Source organism: Homalodisca vitripennis, chromosome X (assembly GCF_021130785.1).
Source record: "Homalodisca vitripennis isolate AUS2020 chromosome X, UT_GWSS_2.1, whole genome shotgun sequence".
Lineage (NCBI taxonomy): Eukaryota > Metazoa > Arthropoda > Insecta > Hemiptera > Cicadellidae > Homalodisca > Homalodisca vitripennis.
In genome coordinates, this window is record NC_060215.1 from 136,267,336 (window position 1) to 136,288,171 (window position 20,836).

Here is a 20,836-nt window from a genome sequence, read left to right on the forward strand (position 1 = left end):
TCACTTTCAAAACACTAAAATTGGATGACAAAAGATGGCTTCTACAGCAAAGATGAATAATCTTAGGTTATAGTTGTATTGCAATTTTTCGACACAGAGCAAACCGGAAAACATATGATAGTCATATTCCAGCAGCATAAGCCAAAGGATTAAGCTTTATCTCCTTTATTAAGCTATCAATTATCTCCTTAGGTACTGGTTAGTCTGTGGATATCAAAATAACATCACTCAGCCCAGTGGACTGGTCACGTTTGTCATTTATTGAGTACAAATTGTTTGCTGTAAAAATTATCAGTGCAAAGATTGAGCAGAGTGTTAAAATTGAGTTTCTGATTAAACTTCAAAAATCAGCTACAGAGTATCTGAATATGTTGAATGAAGTATTCGGTGACTCCTCTATGTCGTGGACGTGTGTTATTTTAATAGAACAAACAGTATTATGAAGGATGAGAAGAGGTGGAAGATAACGAGCATCCCGGTTGTGCGTACACTTCAACTACTGATGAAAACATCTAAAGAATTAACCAAATCATGAGAAAAGATCGTCTTTTACTCTTGTGAGCTATTACTGATCAAGTTAACATCGATAAGGAAAGAATCCCTCACATGATCAGAAGGACAAACAAGCTGAAATTTGTGAGGACATATTAGAGCGCCTTGAAAGTGATCAAACTTTATTGCGTAGGGTAGACAAATGTAAAGACAGTCCATGCACTGGAAAACACCTCAAAACTGAAGAAAGCGTGACAAAGCAAGTCAAAAATGAAAGCAATGTTAACCATGTTCTTCTATGTTAATGGCAGTGAAGACTTAATGGGTTCCTGAGAGTCAGACAGTGAATCAAGTGTACTACCAAGAGGTTCTTGCAAAGCTTGGAGAGGGAGTTAGAAAAAAACGTTTGAAACTGAGGAAAAACAACTTGTGGATTCTGCACCAAGACTCCAGATTCTATATTCTCCTGATTTAGCACCATATGACTTATGGTTGTTCCCTGAGATCAAAGTTTGACTAAAGGCAACTTATTTTCAAACTGTTGAAGAGGTCAAACAGATTGAGGCACAAGTTTTGATGGCGCTCCCAAAAGATGACTTCCAGCACTGCTTCAACCAGTGGAAAATACGAATGAAGCGGTGTGTACTGAGAGGGGAGGAGAGTACGCTGAAGGGGATAAATAGAAGGTAACGTAAACTTTAACCAGTTTCAATTTTGCAAAAAAAGTGTCTAAATGTCAATAGCCGTTCCTTGTATGTGTTAATGTGCATATCAGTTAGTTATCTTTATGTATGAAAGGTGACCTGAATATGGACACACATATTTGGCTCTATCCTTGTCTTCAGAGACTTAATATACCAAATCTAGTCCGACTTGTGTTTTACTCTTTGGCACCCAGACTATATTTATACTTAGAACCAATTTATTATTATTTATATGATTTGCTAAACATAATATTTTGTATTTTAGAACAGTGTTCTATCTAGGGAAATTGTAACATACTGCTAAAAATCAAAATGAATTATATACTTTTCCAAAAAGTACACAGATGGCTAAGATCTTTTGCCCGATTCTAGACCAGTTTATTAGACACATTGTGCAACACTGCAAACTGAGTTATTCTGTTTCATATTGTGTGGATGCTTTATGGTGTCTGCCACTTGAAACGTACTATATTCGTAATTGGTAAGATAGGTATAATAATCATTTAAAGTTATTTGAAGATATTACATAAGCCTAATCCAAATATTACCAACGTTTAGATTTTTAGCTATCGCTGCCGCAAAAGTCTATACTTTTAACATCACTTAATGTGGGATACTGGGAAATTGGAACACTATTGAACGTAATATTTTTTATGGTTTTAAATGTAGATTCAAGATTCAAGATCTTTATTGGTCTTTAAACACATTCAATAGTGCAATGGACTTCGTCAAGTTACTAAAATATTTCTAAACTAAAACACTAAACTAAAACTAAAAACAAACTACTCAGATTCTACCTACTCAATCCAGCCTACCAGCAAATATATAGATCTATACAATTAATAACAATAATAACCAAACAACCAACAGATCTATATTAATTAACAATAATAAATAACTATTAACACATTTAACATGGATAAAAATTTTAAAACTCAACAATATTAAAACTAAATAAATAATAAAATAACTGAATAAATAAATACATTGAGAGACAAAATTTAAAAAATTATTCATTTATGTATATGCAGATAAGTTAATAAATTAAAACACATACTATATCACGAATAAATAAAACAAATACAAAAACAATACAAACAAACAATTACGGTTTATAATTTAACAAATCAATGGGACACAAAACGAATATTAATTTTAAAAGCATAAACATGTAATATCCGCTGCTTAAGAAATCTGAGACTGAGTAATAAACATTATTCTTGAACCAGTTCTCTAATACTCTCTTTAAAAATTGTTTTAAAAGGTACAATCCATGCATTTGGTGGTAATTTGTTAAAAACAGTTTAATTTTCATAAAAATATGGCTACCTCTAGTTTTTTCTAATCTTACTTGAGGAAGATCTAAAAAATACTTCCTCCTCGTATTATACCCATGTACTTGTTCCCTAATTGTAAAAGCTGGGGAGGACTTCTTTTACACTTACTAAACAACAGTAAATATAAAGATTTGGCAGTGTCATAATTTTATACTCTCTAAATAGAGGAACACAAGTTTCTCTGTCTGATACATTTTTTATTGACCTAATCGCTTTTTTTTTTTGCCATATGAATTCTCTTTGTGCACTAGTACTGTTTCCCCATAAAGTTACACCATATATTAATTGCGATTGAAAAAAGGGCATTATAAACTAATAAACAATGTTTCAATAGATACATAATTTCTTAATTTTCTTAGAAGATAAACTATTCTAGATAGTTTTTTTACAAAGGTAATCAATATGATAGGCCCAATCCCAAACTTACTGTCCAAACAAATACCTAATAACTTAGCAGTTGAAGTACTCTCTTTCTAATAATAGATTGTTTAAAGAAAAAAACTATTTTCTCCGTCTTATTACTATTTACAACAAGTGAGTTTGCTTCACATAACCATTCTAATGCCATTTTTTTAATGTTTGATTTTCTTTATCCATTAATTCATCTAAATGTTTTGTGCTGTTAATCAGAGTAGTATCGTCAGCATATAACACTGACTTACAATGTCACATTGAATGAGAAATCATTGACTGCCCATTACAAATAAAAAAGGACCTAAGATCGAGCCTTGAGGCACACCTCTGGTAATATTCTTAAAGCTAGATTTATCATTACGTTGTACAAACCATCTGTTTTCTGTCATTCAGATATGACCTTAGTAAATTAAGCTCATTATTTCTAATTCCATAACTGTGAAACTTATCCACTAAAATTTTGTGATCTATACAATCAAAGGCTTTAGTTAAGTCAATTAACAAAGCAGATGTTGTCATACGCTCTTCAAAACTCATTAGAATATTATCAATTACAGTCTCTACTGCTTTGATTGTACTTCCCCCTGGAATAAACCCTCAAATTGTTCTTGACAGTATACATTATTTTGGACAAAAGTAAAAATGAAGTTGCTGTTTAATGTTTTAATTCAAATATTTTTACCAAGTATAGGTATTAAGGAGATTGGGCGGTAACTTGAGGGATTTGATTTGTCCCCTTTCTTGAATATTGGGACACACTCTAGTTAGCTTTAATGCCTTTGGAAAAATCCCTTGCTCCAACATCTTATTAAATAACCATGTAAGAGGTGTTACTACTCCTTCAATAACATTTTTTATGGTTTTATTCGAGAAATCCATATATATCTACACTACTTGAATTACTTAATCTAGAGACACAGTTTAAAACTTCTTCTGCTTTAATCTCATGCCAATTAAAAGTTAGGTTTGTATCAATATTTTTTATGTATAATATACTTATTAACTAGGTTTAAAGCTTTATTATCAGGTACACTTTTACTCTTATTAAGATTTAAACTACTCACAATATTAACAAAATAATCATTAAAGGTACTAGAATCTATAATACACTCTGAACTCTGGGCTGTTGAATTTAGACTCTTTTTTAATTATCTCCAGCAGCTTTACACTTATTACTAGAGTTTTCTATGTAACATTCATTCTCCAACCGTTTTGGCTTGATCTATTCGTATTTTAAACAATCTTTTTGCTTTGATGTAATCTTTTTTTGTAGTCTGGTTCCTGGGCTGTACCTTTGCTAATTTTATATCTATCGTAGAGGGCTAATTTGTACTCATTGATTTGTTTCAGCTCAGGTGTGAGCCATTTTAATTTTACCTTCTTTTGCTTATCCTTAACCTTAACATCTTTAACTTTACAATTTTTCTCAAAAGAAATCGTCAACAACTCCATAAAATAATCAAAGGCTTGTTCTACATCATTAAAACAGTTTAAAATACTCCAGTTTGTTTGAAGTAAGTCATATTTAAAATTAAAAAATGTACACAAATGTACTAAAGGTTAAGAAAATAAATGAGTTTGACGGCAATTATTGTTTGGTCCAATTAGAAAGTACATAGCATTCATGATAGGCCAGAGTTAACAACTGTTTTTATTGATATGTGATATAAGCAGATTTTTTTGGGACTTTTCCGATCATCAGGGCAGTTATTTTTATTTATTTATTTTACAGTTCTATGAAATTAAACAACAATCAATTTTATTGTTATGTTAAAAGTTTGGATTAGAAATGATGAAATCAGCACATACAACATTCCAGAATGTGCGACTTTTGGTAATTGCAGTAATCATTAACCCTTTTAGTGCTAAGGTGTCTGGCACATTGCCATAACTAAGAGTGCTAAGCAGTTTATTGCATAAATGCAGAGTTTTAGTAAATTCCTTACTATTTCCTTATTTGAGGTCATATCTTATTGTTTTTTTGTTTTTTTTTTTTTTGTATTGAAGATAAATAACCAATAAACAGAAATAAATACAAAAAAATACATTTGTACATATTTGGATTGTTATAAAAATTTTTTTCTTCATAATGTAAATTTTTTATAATTTATTTTCACTTTGGCATACAATTTTAGTATGCAAACAATTTTATATTATTTTTCTGATGCTACCATCGGAAAGAGCAACTAAAACTAAACAGATTCCATATATTTGATTTTATTATTACACAAAAAATAAGAAGTGTGGATGAAAAATATAATATGTTGTCCGCGCCAAATTTTGCCCTACATATAGGCCTAATGTTTGAAAAGCTCAAGAGAAAAAGTAATACACTGACTATTATTAGCTTAAATTCTTTACTAACTTTATTATTATTTATAAAAGAAGAAATTCAAGCACAGCTAACACTTTTTTTTACCTAAATAATTGTTTTATTCAGTAATAAAACTATAAAAAAAGGTGAAGTAAACTCATCATAACCTGCAATGTTCTTATTAGATATAGTTTGTAACTTAGTAATATATAATACACACGGAAAACACAAATGAAAAATGAAGTAATGCAATGATTTGGAATACTAATGAAGTAGTATTTCACAATTATAACACAATTTAATGGATAAAATAAGATAAAACAGAGTAAACAAAGCACAGCGTCAGTTCGCTCGCAACGTAAACATCCCAACTGACCTTTTTATTTCACTTTAATGACGTAAAACAGCTGGTCGTCGTCAATTAAATATACAAATATCGTTACTCTATGGCTTTTGGATGAACTGTCATTGTTTGTAGCCAGTAACTTGCATAAACTGAACCAATATATATATAAAAAATACGCTGCGTCTAAGACGTAGATGCTATAGCAAGCTATAGCACTAAAAGGGTTAAAGAGTGTGAGATGTTATTCATATGAAATGAGATGAATATTACACATAATGATCTAAATATGTGTCCATCAAATATATTACGTTTGAATATTAAATTTAAATTCTTTTTTTAACTTTGTTTTGCATACAAATTATAAAACTATAAAGAAACTATTTATATTTAAGGATTAAATTATATTATTCCAATTTAAAATTCAAATTCCATTAAAAAAGTTATAAAATCGGATTAACTTAAAATAACACAATTTTACAAAAATATTTCAATCTAATAAATAATTATGGTTTTTATTCATTGATCAGTAAGCGATCTTGGAGAGCTGATAGCAGTATAGTCTAAGACGTCTGACTTAGGATCTGAATTACAAAAAACACAGGTTCAAATCCTGTCATTGACATTAGCACTTTTTTAGTACCTCAATATTGTACCATTAGGACGGCAGAATAGAGCTTTAATGGAAATCAACCACATTAATAAAGTAAAGAAAAACACCTTAAACAATATTAAATTTAAGGACCACCACTTTTTAAACACAAAAATTTAAATTATTTGAAAAGTGCTATATTTTCTTAAGAGAAATATTTTATTGGCGTAAAGAGTTTTAATTGTTGACAAAGTTATGGTTACAGTTGGCATACCAAGTCAGTACACAAACAAAATTTATAAAAGAAATGACATTTATAAAATGTTTAACAAAAACCCTTAAAAATTAATACTTTTTATGAATTTATTTTAAATTCTTTTTTAAAATTCTTATTTAAATGTCTTAAATCACAACTTTTACAACTTCTGCTTGATATAATTTTATGTATTAAGTTTTTAAAGTAATAATCTATTTTTATTTAAAATTAACATTACTTTCAAAAATTTCTTCTAGACTATAAGAATTCTATTGCACAATTGCTGACCATTCTCTTTTGGCTAAAAAAGTATGACAGTAAATTCAGGCTAGAAAATGAATAAACTACTCCTAATAAAAAATGTGTACATTTTCTAAAATTTTAAATATCCTATAGAATGCTTGTTAGTCATCTGTGAAGAGCATAGTAAATAGTTGTATTAAAACATACCTGTAAATTAGAATATAGATTCTTAAAAAAACCCAGCCTGTGGATTATAGATTATTCAAAATCTAAATAAAAGAATAAAACTGTACAATATAACAAAAACATCCCGTATGATACAATTTTCAGCACTTTAAACTTTGTTTTGAAACTAAATTTTTTAAATTTATTTCATTAAAAACCAATGTGATTCAAATACACTTGTAAAATGAAACGAGGATGTGCACTAACAATGGAAAATTATAAATCAATTGATTTGTGAGGTAGGGAAGCAATCTGTTGATAAGATAACTGTGGATGACGGTGCAATCAATAGTGAAGTTAGTGATTGCAGTGGAAGTTGATTGTTACTTTACAGAAGTGCTTTCAGCACAGATAAACCATGGGTGTCATGTACAGACCGATCAACAATTAATCATATAATTTTTGTCATAACTCCTACAATGGAACTGATGTTTTGACTATGACATCTTTAACAAACATCGGTTTTGAAGTTTTAGTGTGACCCTTGTTAAATCTATTGCAGATCTCAATTCCAGTTTTCACTTATATAATCAATAATAGTTTCAGCCAAGGAATATTTCCAGGAGGATATTGCGTCTGAAGGTGAATATTTAAAATATGGTAGATACCGCTGCCATCACCGGATGATTCCGGAAAAGAAATACATTTTGACACAAAAGTTTAAACTTTAAAAACCACTGTTAATTCTACTGATTGGTTTATAAAACTGTTACAATTCTGAATAATTTAAATAGGAGAACACTTCTGATTTAAAATACGATATTGAACTACATTGTTTAAGGAATTTAGAAAATTATTATAACAGAGTGACAGAGAATCACATGTTACCGAGTCTGAGGCCTGATCTTAACTGCTTTCCAGCAAACGCAGGTGCTGACTCTGCATTGTCAGCAGTCTTGCTGCTGTCCTACTCACTTACTTTCAATACTGCTTTACGTTTAATTATTATTATTATGTCTTTAGTCAAGTTTTACAATTTTTACAAGGATGGTTAAATATTTTTTTTTAGATAAAGCATAATTTTCGTATAAGTGATATAAATATATATCTAAGTTTAGTTTTATGATCAATATTATTTGAACCATAAGTCAATATTGAGTACGGGTCGTTACACCTCTCTACTGCAAAAAAATTAGTTTTTGTAAGAGTGGGTTTAATCAAAAGGCATGCGTATTCTTTATAAATCCAATTAAATTGTAATTGTAAATTGAAAAAAGTAATATTAATTATCTTTAGTATTAAATAAATTTATTAAATTTAGAAAGGCATTCGTTTGGTAAACCATGAAATTCTACTTACGAAATTGGAAGAGGCTGGTATAGGGTGTGAGTGTTTAAACTGGTTTAAAACATTTTTAATGGGCAGAGAACAGAAAATTCGTATTCAAGATCATCTCAACACAGCAATGACAATGCTAACCGGTGTTCCTCAGGGATCTGCATAGTCAGTAAGTATTTTCTTAATATTCATTAATGATTTACTAGGACAGTGTTAACACGAAAACCCAGTGCCTTTTTGGATAACACCGCTCTCTTCTATTAATACCACAAATACGCTGTTTGATATTTCAAAAGATATAAAAAATGTAAGGAGATGTAATATAGTTCTATTAACAAAATTCAAATAAACATATGCATAACCAAACACATACATTTATATTTTTTAGGACTTGCTTTTCCTATGGAATTAGTATTTTTTGAAGAAGGTTGTTCTCAAACTAAATTCCCTAAACAAAAATCCCAACGATTTTTATACAACTGAAACATATAAATTTGTGTTTTTGTCTTTGTTTATTTATTTTAATTGTTTTGTGTATTTTATTTAAACTGTTTATTACAGACTTATTGTTGATTACTGAATGCATTATTATTGTTATTGTTTTAATTCCATAGTTTTACAATTGTTACTTTTTAATTATTTATAATATCGTTATCTTGATCTGTATTTTTATTAATTAATCTGAGATATGGCTAAAGCTGCAATTATTGGGGAAATTGTAATTACATTGACTATTAATAGGCTTAGGGTGTTTTATTTCAGTAACCTCCTATAGGTTATAAATATATTGGTCTAAGTAAATTTTATGATGCTCTTCGATATTTACGTAAAATGTATATTCAATGAATGAAGAGATTTTTAATTTGATTAAATTACCAATGTACTAAAATGTTCAGTTTTTTAAGTACGTAGGTGAGACACTGCATGCAAGACTATCATGGGAGTTTTATACAGAGTGATTCACGAAGACATGCTGAACTTTGTACTAGAAAGTGATCCTGTTTCCCATAACGTAAGTAAGCACTAATTTTTCTAGCATTTGGAATTCTGTGAGAAGGGTAATGTTGTATTCTTCAAATGATATCATTGTTGAATAGCTGCTTATTGTATTGCCAACTTGTGAAATAAAAATTTCCTGCCAAATATCATTCTGGGTTTTTAAATCAAATTAAATCAACTCGTACAGTATGTCAGCAGCACCTGAATGTACTGCTAAAATCAATCTACTCTAGTCATAACTCGCTAACAAAGCATTTCCGGACCCATGTTTATATAAACTATTTTAATTATTTTTACATGTAAAATGAACTCCCACAGTTTCTGCATACCATCGTGAATAAATCATCTGTATAAAGTAACTGTATAAAAAAGTGATTTCATAATAAGAAACTTTTATTTTTAAGACATTTTTTAAACAAAACTTTACTAACAAGCTAATATTTTCCTTTAGCATAATACATTAAATAATGGCAATTTCTGCAGCAGAGATGCCAACAAACAAACAAAAAATTAGAAACAAGTAGACTCCTTTGCTATGCCTACGCCACCAGAACCAACACACACTCATTGGTGGTTGCTATAATTCATCAATATGATTAGTGGTTCAGAAGATATGTAAGATATGTATGATGGCAGCTATACAGGATGGAGAAATTTTAATAATTTTATAATGCATTGTAAGGATCATGCATGTGGAGGTTAATTTACGTTGGAATAAAGTCTGTAAAATTTGTTAGTTCAAGGTCGAAGATATTTAATGACTATAGGAAGTGCATGTTCAGAAGATTAGATTACTCTGAAGAGTAAGAATTAAGATGATACAGCACGTTTTATCTATAGTCGGTAAGAACGCAAAGTTTCAATCGGTTAAAGACTGTGATATGAATCAATTACAATGGTGTAAGAACGCTTTTTTATTGAGACTAACGCAAACTAAAACACATGCGTATATTTTTATTAACATAACCTCACTATGCAACTCTGTTAACCCTCTAAGAGACGTCTAACTTTTGTCTCCGTGACATGCTCAAGCGACATCTTAGAAGTCGCTTCACATTGCCGCTTATTGCTAGGCAACCGATAATTATTTTTACGCCTAGTTTGCACAGTTGCGTTAATCACTAAATTTCAATACATTTCATATAGTATCATCAACATCACGATGAAATAATCAATGGTACTAACTGAAATAATCCGGTACTTTGGGATTATATCGACCACACCCAGACATGAATCGTTATTTGACATTGCTTCTACTGATTACTAGATTTAGCTAAAATAATATTTCGTCAATATAAAACAGGAATTGTCTTATCGCAAACCCCTCCCCATCCTCAGACAGAGGTCAAAGTCGAGCGGTCTAGTAGATAATGATTGCAGAGTCGCGTCGCTTTGTTGTACTTCCGTGTTTTACCTCTACATTTCTCCAAACACTAAAATTCAACAAAAACAAACATTACCAAACTAAAACTAAACTCTTGAAAAAACACTAAAAACTTGTTTTTATTCTTGATCACATTCCGCCACCCAAAATGGTGCTGCCCCGCGCTGATGTCAATGAAAGAAAAACATCCCTCGAGATAGTACCTATCAGTAAAATATCAAATTCTAGAGGGGCATCAAAATATAAATTGAATTGTAATGGAAAGGCAATTATGTACCGTGCAAATCAAGTGATGCGCGCGGCTGCCGTAATCATTCTAGAGAAAGATAAGATAACAGAGACAACAATACCGATTACAATACCTGGAAATGCTTGTAAGTTTTTAATTTTGTAATTAAAGAGTTGTTTTTTCGTTCTACCATGTTTGTTTCTATAAATTTATATTTTTGTGTTCTTCATACTGGTGTGGTCGGTATAATCCCAAAGTACCAATAATCCTAAGTTTTCTCGCGGTCTGTTTTTTGTACTGAGGGATAGGGAGGAAAAGGCAAGCAACTTCTAGCGATTCTGACTAGAAAAAGTGTTTTTCTAGATTCAGTTTTTCCCATATAACTTTTACAGTGTTGTAAATAGAAAAAATATTATTGAAGGTTTTTTGTTTAGAATTAAATTGTGAATAAAGGTTGCATTTAACATAATCTCCTAGGAATGACATTTTTAAAGTTACAGAACGTAAAAATGAAAAGTTTGGTGGAGAAAAAAACGTTTTTTTTGAACATTTGTGTGGATATCATAAAAAAAGGTTAAGGTAAGTAAAAAATAACTATACTATGTGTATTCTGTATTGCGAAAACATTGATATATAACAAGCATTGCTCATATTAGAATTTGCATTTTAGTTTTTAAGATTATAAGATACCTGCTTGACTCTGAAAAATTGGCCATTCCATTGCAACAATGTATATACCGCCACTTAGAGGGTTAAGAGATAACTTTTGTCTCCTATGCTCAGAACTGAACTTCTATACAGTTGTGTTTATACTTACAATAATTTTTACAAAATCTGAAATTTAAAATTCTTTTTGAAAAGAAAATATACCCACGGAGACTAGCTTAGCGAGCCCACCCAGAGGACCTAACACAATACACTGTTATTTTTTTTTTTTTTTTTTTTTTTTTTTTTTTTTTTACAATAAAATAATAATATCATCCATTTCAATATCAAAATCAGTTATGAGAAAAAATTAGATATAATTTATTAACCCTACAAAAAATCTTGTGGTGCACCTATAGCCCCTAACTGCGTAGATTTTATGTATTTTTTAAATTTTGCAATCTTACCTGATATAGCAACAAAATAGTAATATGCTGTTAAAATACAAATAAAAAAATTTAGTATTTTTACCTTAAAGATAAAAAACGCTAGAGTAAAATTGATTTATAAAACATAATATTATATAGAACAATCACTAAAATGATATCAATATATTAGCACTTATATCAATATATTAGCTCAGCACTTTACATAACGACTTTTGTTATGATATCAATTGGTATCTAGATTTCATATATGACTACTGATTTTGATAGCTCAACTAATAAGCATTACATTTATATCATTTAAGATAGTCTGGTATTCAAATGACGTTGAATAAAATCCGAAAATAGTTCATACGTGTCAGTCACGTAACAGGCAAAATGCAATGAAGAGTTAAGGAAACACATTGTTTCCATGCACATATAAAAATAAACAATAAATGACAGAGAAATATTTAACAGAAAACTCCCTTATTTATCCTATACGAGGGGGTACCCAAAAAAAACCGAAATTGTATTGCTGGCAGCCGGCAGCGTGTAGTACACATTCCTGACGCTAGGCGTGTGTCGCGCAACCCATTGCGAGCTCAGTGACCCCAGTTCCGTTGTCCTAGTGCATTCTGTTCGTTCGTAGTGACTGTTTTCGCTAACCCTGTTTTGTTCTTGTTTCGTTTTTTGTCATGGCAAGTTTAAGTGAACAACGTGCAGCTGTGAAATTTTGTTTTTTACTTGGTAAAAATGCTGCAGAAACTATTTTAATGTTGAATACAGCTTACAAAGATGATGCTATGGGGAAAACTCAGGTCTACGAGTGGTTCGCTCGATTTAAAAATGGCGACATGTCGATTGAAGACAAACCTCGTTCTGGACGTCCATCAACCTCTCGAACGGACGAAAATGTTGAGAAAATTCGTGAACTTGTGCTCACCAACCGTCGACAGACAATTGAGGAACTATCAGAGAGTAGTGGGTTAACTTGGAGCTCGGTTCAGCGAATTTTAACAGGAGATTTAGGACTGAAAAGGGTTGCTGCCAAATTTGTTCCTCGACTTCTGACTGACCATCAAAAGGCACATCGAGTTGAAACTTGCCGCCTTCTGAAAGAACATCTCGAAAATGATCCCGATTTTCTGGAAAAGGTAATTACTGGTGATGAGTCATGGTGCTATGGTTATGACCCAGAAACAAAGCAACAGTCAAGCCAATGGAAGTCGCCATCTTCACCTCCAAAAAAATGTCGGCAAGTCAAATCAAACATCAAAACCATGTTGATTTGCTTTTTTGATGCTAAAGGCATTGTTCATTCTGAGTTTGTTCCTCCAGGTCAGACTGTCAACCAAACATTTTATTTGGAGATTTTAAGAAGATTGCGCAACAGTGTTCGCCAGAAAAGACCCGATTTGTGGCAGACTGGAGACTGGTTCTTCCACCACGACAACGCACCGGCACACACAGCCATCTCAGTTAGGCAGTTTTTAGCCAAAAACGGCATGGTTCCGCTGCCCCACGCACCTTACTCGCCTGACCTCGCTCCATGCGACTTTTTTTTATTTCCACACATGAAAAGAGGCTTGAAAGGTCAACGATTTGACAGCGTTGAAGAGGTTAAGAAAAAAACGAAGCTCGAGCTTGCAGCCATTTCTAAAGATGACTACAAAAAATGTTTTGATCAATGGAAATACCGTTGGGACAAGTGTATTAGTTGTAATGGAGATTGTTTTGAAGGAGATAAGGTCGTATTGTAAAAAATTTGATAATATATAATTTTTATAAAATAATTCCGGTTTTTTTTGGGTACCCCCTCGTATATACATTGTGCTACATATTTAATTTAGATAGAAAACTCAAATACACTTTTATGAATGAAATAACTTACTGGTCTGTAATTGGTATTTTCTTTATGTGCCAGGATATCTTGGGCTTTAGTCTGGTCGCTTTCTATGTCAGAGTCTTCACTCTCATCATAAGCCTAGAAAAATAAATTATTAGAATAGAATAAATCTTTATTTGTGAATAAGTAATCTTAACAGTTTTCTTACTTTTATTATTAGAAACAAATAAAAACGTATTTAATGATTACATGCATAATCAAATCAAAATTTAACAGCAAATTACTAAAAGAAAAATTAATACAAAACTCAATTATGTTATAAAAAAAGAAGATAAATTATTAATAGGATAAAAGTATAGAAGCTCAAATATAAAATATTAATTAAATGACGAAAATGAACATGGAAAATACATTACAGTTAGCTGTCTCAACAGTCCAAAGTACCAATTACTGGAGAATCTGCCAAATTAATAAAAGTTCTCGCTGACTCATTTTAAATCAAGCCATGTTATAACGGGACATTGCCATTTTAAATGAGGGATAGAAATTCAAATATATACAGATTATCAAGTAAAAAGATAATTTATGAGTCGTTATTTATGACAATTACTGATATAGTACCAAATTACTCGTATATAACCTACAAGGAAACAACAGATCTACACAGTCAATATATTGTTTATCTTCTGTGCTACATTCTGCCTCATCTAATGAGTAAATTTGGGCTCAGTGATCTCAGTGAGAAACAGTGAAAGAGATTATTTAAACTTTAAAATTTCCTTATTTATAACAATGGCTTGAATGTTAAAGGTCTGGCGGTAAACCATTATTTTGATCAATAAACATTAAAAGTTGAGTTTCAAAAGCACCTACTAGAAAACAAAAACAAAACTTTTACAGTTACCTACGTGAAATAACTATTAATAATCAAATCTTGTTATATAATGACATCATTGTAAGGACTCCATACTAGAGTGCTAAATTTGTTGATAATCTCTGATAACATATAAAAATACAGAATTGAACTAAACCAGCTCTTTGTAGTGTTTACCACTCAAAATAATTGAATACATGTTTGGGACTTCTGTTATCCTTTCATTGGCTGAAAGATATCCCAGAATTCGAAGTTTGTATTTGTAAGCTGATTCTGTCACTGATACAAGTCAAATATTTATTTAAGGACTCAATTGAAATGTCACTTGCAAGTTTGAATAGTATGTATTTAAGGTTTTCCAAGAAAATCACTTAATTTTTAATCCAAAACAAAACAAAGTATACCTAAGGAACATAAAATTAACCATTATGGAAATAATAGTAATTCAAGCAAATCAATCTAGGCTTTCTGCATCAACAGTTGAGGAAGTAAAATTTTTGGGACAAAAATTGGACAGCTCACTGACATGGAATAGACATACAGACAAGACGGTTTCATATAAGAATGAATTGTTTTTTGCATTATTGTTGGGAATACTGTTAAAAGTTGTATATACAATCATGGATTCCATTTATACGCATGGTACATCATACATAAAATATTCTTCTAACTATGAATTCGCTTATCAGTAATACTGTTCACTTATTGCAATTTTTGTGTCATCTATCACGACAATCTGTTTAGTTTTATTTACAGAAATTTTAATTCCAAAACTTTGATAAAACAGCGCTCCAATAATTTTCATGGAAAATATGTCATATAATTGATACAGATTGTTTTTATTATGAAGCAAAACATTGAACATTGAAGCATCATTCTATATGAAATACAAACAGTTAGAATTCTCTCTTGTAATTGGTCCTTATACCACTGATATTTACGGAAAGATATTGATCGAAGTAATCGAAACAATAGACAGGAACCATGTACCATAGACATTGTGAATTTACATTTGACTCTGTCTACTCTAGGTATAATGGGTAAATAAAATTGTAACATAGGAGGAGTAAGAACGAACCTTATCACTGGCACTCATGAATTCATCGGTTTCCTCGTCACTGGGTAAGTCCCTCAGTCCCAGAGTGTGGTCCGAGTGGAACTCCGCGGAGCCAATCAGATGGGGCAGAGGCCGATCTTTGTACCTGTTCACAGGCTTCAGCAACACACCACTGAAAAAGCACCACTTTGTGTTTAGTATTGTCTAGGTCTAGGGTCTGACGGCACGAAGAGGCATCATCTCATCATCGTTACCCTTGTTAGCTACCACGACCATCGAATGATTTATAACAATAAGAAGAAGCTGCAGGGTACAAGCATCACGGTGCGGGAGGACATGACATCACAGCAGGTAGAAGTGCTGAGGAAGATGCTGGTTAAGACTTACGTTAACACACTTTATCTACTGTGAAGTCTGTATTAGTGCCTTGACTGTTGAGCAATAGGACAGACTGGAATCTGCTCATAACTGCTGTATTATGTCTATCTTTAATCTCAGATTTTATGAGTATTTTTTCAGCAGTTATCACTTACAAAACTTCAAGAACTATGTAAATTCCATACTCTTCCTACTGAATATTAAATTTCAAAACAAAATCTCTTGTTTTTCTGTCTGAACATTTAAATTATATCTCTGATATTAGTGAACGACCTACATTCTTAGTGAGAGATTCATTACTATCAATTCCAATTCACCGATCAACAATTTTTAACAGATTATTTACCACTCTGGTTTGTCATCTTTGGAACGCCTCTTTGATGATATTAGAGGCATTAAGAGTGATGGTCGCTTTGGGGCGAGGGTCAGGGATTTGCGGATGAGGATCCTGTGGGGGTGACGAGCAGTGGTATTTGTATCATACATGTGATCAGGCAGTGGATTATAAAGATTAAATGAGGTTTTGTTTCTTTCGCTCTTGCATTGTTAAGTTTTTCTTTGATTTATTTCAATAAATAGAATTCCACTTTAAGTTTATTTCAATATTATTATTTAATTTTAAATAAGTTTAGCAATTTGATTATATCTGTTATAAGTATGATATTTTAATAATTTATCTAGTTTGCATTTAACTCTTGTGATATTAATGTATATAATATGACGTTGAGTAGTAAAGAAGGATTGATAGCCCTAACTCCGCCTCTGTAATGAAGCCATTTTCATTTAATTATTTTTGCAATCAATTTCATAAAAATACTTAAGTTTTAGACACGCCTTATACAAATCCTTATCATTGTCAAAATGATGATGATAAAAGTCTGGTTAAAAAATAAAATCAGAATTTACAATTTAGCTAAACATACATGTCTATAAGTTCTTGAACATTGATTGTTGTGAGTGTGTTGTGTCTCTTAAGTTTTCTGGTTTACACCAAACATTACTAACACAATTCAAAGGTTGATCATTTTGGCCTGGCTGTGAAGAAGAACTAACTCCAGTTTCAGTTAACATCTCTTGATTGACGATGATATCTTTTCAGAGCAAGGCCAAAGTGTCTCAAGACTTTAATTGTGTGTGATGATCTGACATGGCATGAACCAGAAAACTTACAAGATAGTCATTCATATATCTATGAATGAACAAACAAGACACATATAATGTTTTAAAGTTAAATATGATACGAGGGTCTTCCAGAAAGTAAAGAACGATTGCGCATCACGGGCGGCGCAGTTCCCCCACCACCGCGGTAGATAGCTTGTTCGTTAGCCACACCTTCTGCCTCAGTGTGAGCTGAGTAGCGGTACCGTGAGGTCACGTTTGCGTCTCCTGTGAAAGTTTAAAATGGCGGCGTTAATTGAAAATCCCGCCAAGTGTGAACTGCGTAGTGTGATACGGTTTCTGAATGCACAGAATGTTCGACCTATTGAAATTTATAGGCAAATTAAGGCAGTTTACGGTGACAATGCGATGAACGAGTCATCAGTGAGAAAATGGTGCATTCAATTTAAGGAAGGTCGAACTAATGTGCACGACGAGGAACGAAGTGGAAGGCCGTCACTCGTTACTGACGAGTTGGCAGCGAAAGTTGATGGAAAAATTCAACAAAACCGTCGTTTCACTTTGAGTGGTCTAGTGGAATTTTTTCCACAAATTTCAAGGTCGCTTTTGCACGAAATAGTGACTGAACGTCTTGGTTATCAGAAAATGTGTGCTCGTTGGGTGCCTAAGATTCTTACTGATGTCCACAAGACTAAACGGATGGGAGCAGCTCTTGAGTTTTTGACTCAGTATGACGAAGAAGGTGATGCGTTTCTTGACCGCATCGTAACGGGTGACGAAACTTGGGTTTCCTATCGAACCCCGGAAACAAAGCTCCAGTCAATGGAATGGCATCACTCGAATTCACCAACAAAAAACAGGAAAGAAAAACCAAATTTGAACACCAGGAAATTGATGGCAACAGTTTTTTGGGACCGAAAAGGCCTAATCCATGTGGAGTTCATGCCGAGAGGCGAAACAATCAACTCAGAGGCCTACATCGAGACCTTGCATCGGCTTCGCCGCGCTATTCAGAACAAACGACGCGGAATGCTGTCGTCGAAAGTGGTGCTGATCCACGACAATGCTCGGCCTCGTTGCAGTGCACGAACCAAAGCAGAACTCAATTCTTTCAAATGGCAAATCTTCGGACACCCTCCGTATAGTCCAGATCTGGCTCCGAGTGACTATCACTTGTTTCCAAAGTTGAAAGTCTTTTTAGGCGGAAAAAACTTTTTGGGTGACGAAGACCTCAAAGAAGGAGTAAAAACGTGGCTTCATTCCTTGGCGGCAGAACAGTATAACGTCGATATAGAAAAACTGGTGCCACGCTACAACAAGTGCCTTGACAGTTCCGGCGATTTTGTAGAAAAAATAGGGTAAGTTTATAAGTATTTATAAATAAATTTTCATGCTTTTATCTTTTGTTTTTATTGACTTATAACAAAACGTTCTTTACTTTCTGGAAGACCCTCGTATTTACAGTATTAAAAGTTACGTTGAAATCGGAAATAACAATACCTGTGCGGTGAACTGTCCTCGTCGTCATCCGAGTCACTGGAGACTACTTGGACCACCTCAAACTTGGAATCCAGTACTTGAATCCCGTTGTTTATAGCTTCATTTAACCTTTGGATCACAAGGTTCTCAGTGTCTTCTTTAGCAATACCCTGAAAAAAATATTTAATTCATACTTTGCTCATGTCTATTATTGCAAAACCTTCTTTATTGAGAATCCTACAATATCGGCAACAATCATTTGATTTTAAAAATCACTGTTTCTTATGAAATCTGTGTTTAAATGCTTCTTTGATGTGATGCAACCAATAGTACTGTATCAAGATTGAGGTTGTATTGGAGAACTTGATCTGAATAAATTCATTAACCTATTATTCATGTAAAATATTATATTGCGCTTATAAACACACAAGCACACATGCAATGCGTACATGTATGCACACATACTTATAATTCTTAACTCTTATTCAACCATGACTATAAGTAATAATCCTGAAAATTCTCCTGAATAAAGAAAATTACAGAATGAACGGAGGAAGCTCTACTGTATCTCATTGTTTAAAAATCGAGTGTATTGTTATTTTTTATGTGACCAGTAAAATAAACCAAACATATCATATAGCAAAGTTAACTACACTTAGTTAAAAATGATACAGTACAAATATATAACTATAGCTTACCGTGTAACTTACACTCTCAGTTAAGATTTTATTACAGATCGCACTGCTAAACCCCTACAAACTCAAATATAACACAAATCGTATGTAAATTTCACTATACTTAATAAGACTTGATTGTGATTACTTCAATACAGCACACAAACAATGCTGAAGGAAATCAATCATACTTGTCTTATATAGGCTTTGAGGTAGAGATTGTGTTGAGATAAGCTGTCTCAAATCAGGTAGCAACAAAATAGTTGAGAATAAGGTGGGTTGTGAGTTTGAATAAACTTAAACCGTAACTCAAAACATGAGGAATGCAGTGTAAAACATTTTGCTACTTTAAAATACAGAGGTATCTAAAAATAAGTTTTGATTAGAAGTTCAATTCTAAAAGGTTTCAAACATTAAGCTGGGTTAATTATACACCATTTAAAGCTTATTCTAAAAAAACCTAAATCTTTTATAAAGAGATATTAAATTTAACCAGCCGCTAAAAGGACGGCACCATAAACATAAAAAGTGTGGACAATTACACATAACAATTTTTCACTAAAACTTGACTAGAAATGCTTAGGGGGAAACAGACTTTTAAATTACTACTTTTACAGAAATTTTATATAGTTAAAAATAAGTATTCTTTACATTTATACCATATTTTTACCTCAATTTGTTTTCAAGATATTCAAATTCCCATTTTCATTGCTATTCTTCTCCAACATTTGCTTGGGGGAAAGTCAGATAAAACTGGAATGCTAGTATTTGTTCACACATATTTGTTTTATTAAAATACTGCTATGTCGTTGCGGCTTTGTCTGCAGCGTAATATTGGCAAGAACATTTAGTAGTTGTCATCTTATGTCCAAACATCGCTAAAATCTGTGATAGTATTAGAATAAGTCACCATTTTTTACCAAAAATCTCCCCACTAAATCAGGCCCATAATATCGTAGGTTCAATTAAGAATATTATCATTATCAAACACCATTACATTCATCATTGTACACAAATATTTTAAATTTTCTATCCATATTTCAAGCCTATGTATCTAATGTTTACGAAATGTGATGACAAGTAATATAGCAGTTTTGTATGAGTTCTTGCGATTAGTAATGAAATCATACGAAAACACCGTCCTAAGTGCACCTATGGAACACATGGGACCCTATTGCTGTTTTTTAATGTTTTAATACTAATATGATGTTGTTAAAATTATATCAGTCTTTCGTGAACTTCCATAGTTAAGTTGTGAGTTGTTAAAACCCATTTCTTCAAGAATACTTGTGTTTTCGCTACATTGATATGCATAAAGATAACATTTTAATAATAAATCAAAACATTTAATCTATTTAAACTTAACTGTTTGAAGATTTCAAAGCTCAGTACAGCTTGTTTGTAATATAGTTATTGAACATGCATTTTTAAATAAATTAATGACCAGAATTTTAAAGAATACTTTAAATGTTGATTGTTACTGATTTATACATTTTTGAAAAGTTTAATATTAATTATAAATGAGC

At 31.9% G+C, this 20,836-nt stretch overlaps 1 protein-coding gene across 1 annotated transcript in view; it reads right to left on the minus strand.

The window, feature by feature from the left end:
- Positions 1–20,836, minus strand: part of LOC124369875 (WASH complex subunit 2-like) — a 51,295-nt gene that overhangs the window by 18,543 nt on the left and 11,916 nt on the right. The window contains exons 4-6 of the mRNA XM_046828011.1: positions 18,658–18,806; positions 15,682–15,832; positions 13,775–13,867 (exon numbers count right to left, since the gene is read on the minus strand). Of these exons, the coding sequence (XP_046683967.1) occupies positions 13,775–13,867; positions 15,682–15,832; positions 18,658–18,806 (393 nt within the window). The remainder of the gene's footprint in view (positions 1–13,774; positions 13,868–15,681; positions 15,833–18,657; positions 18,807–20,836) is intronic.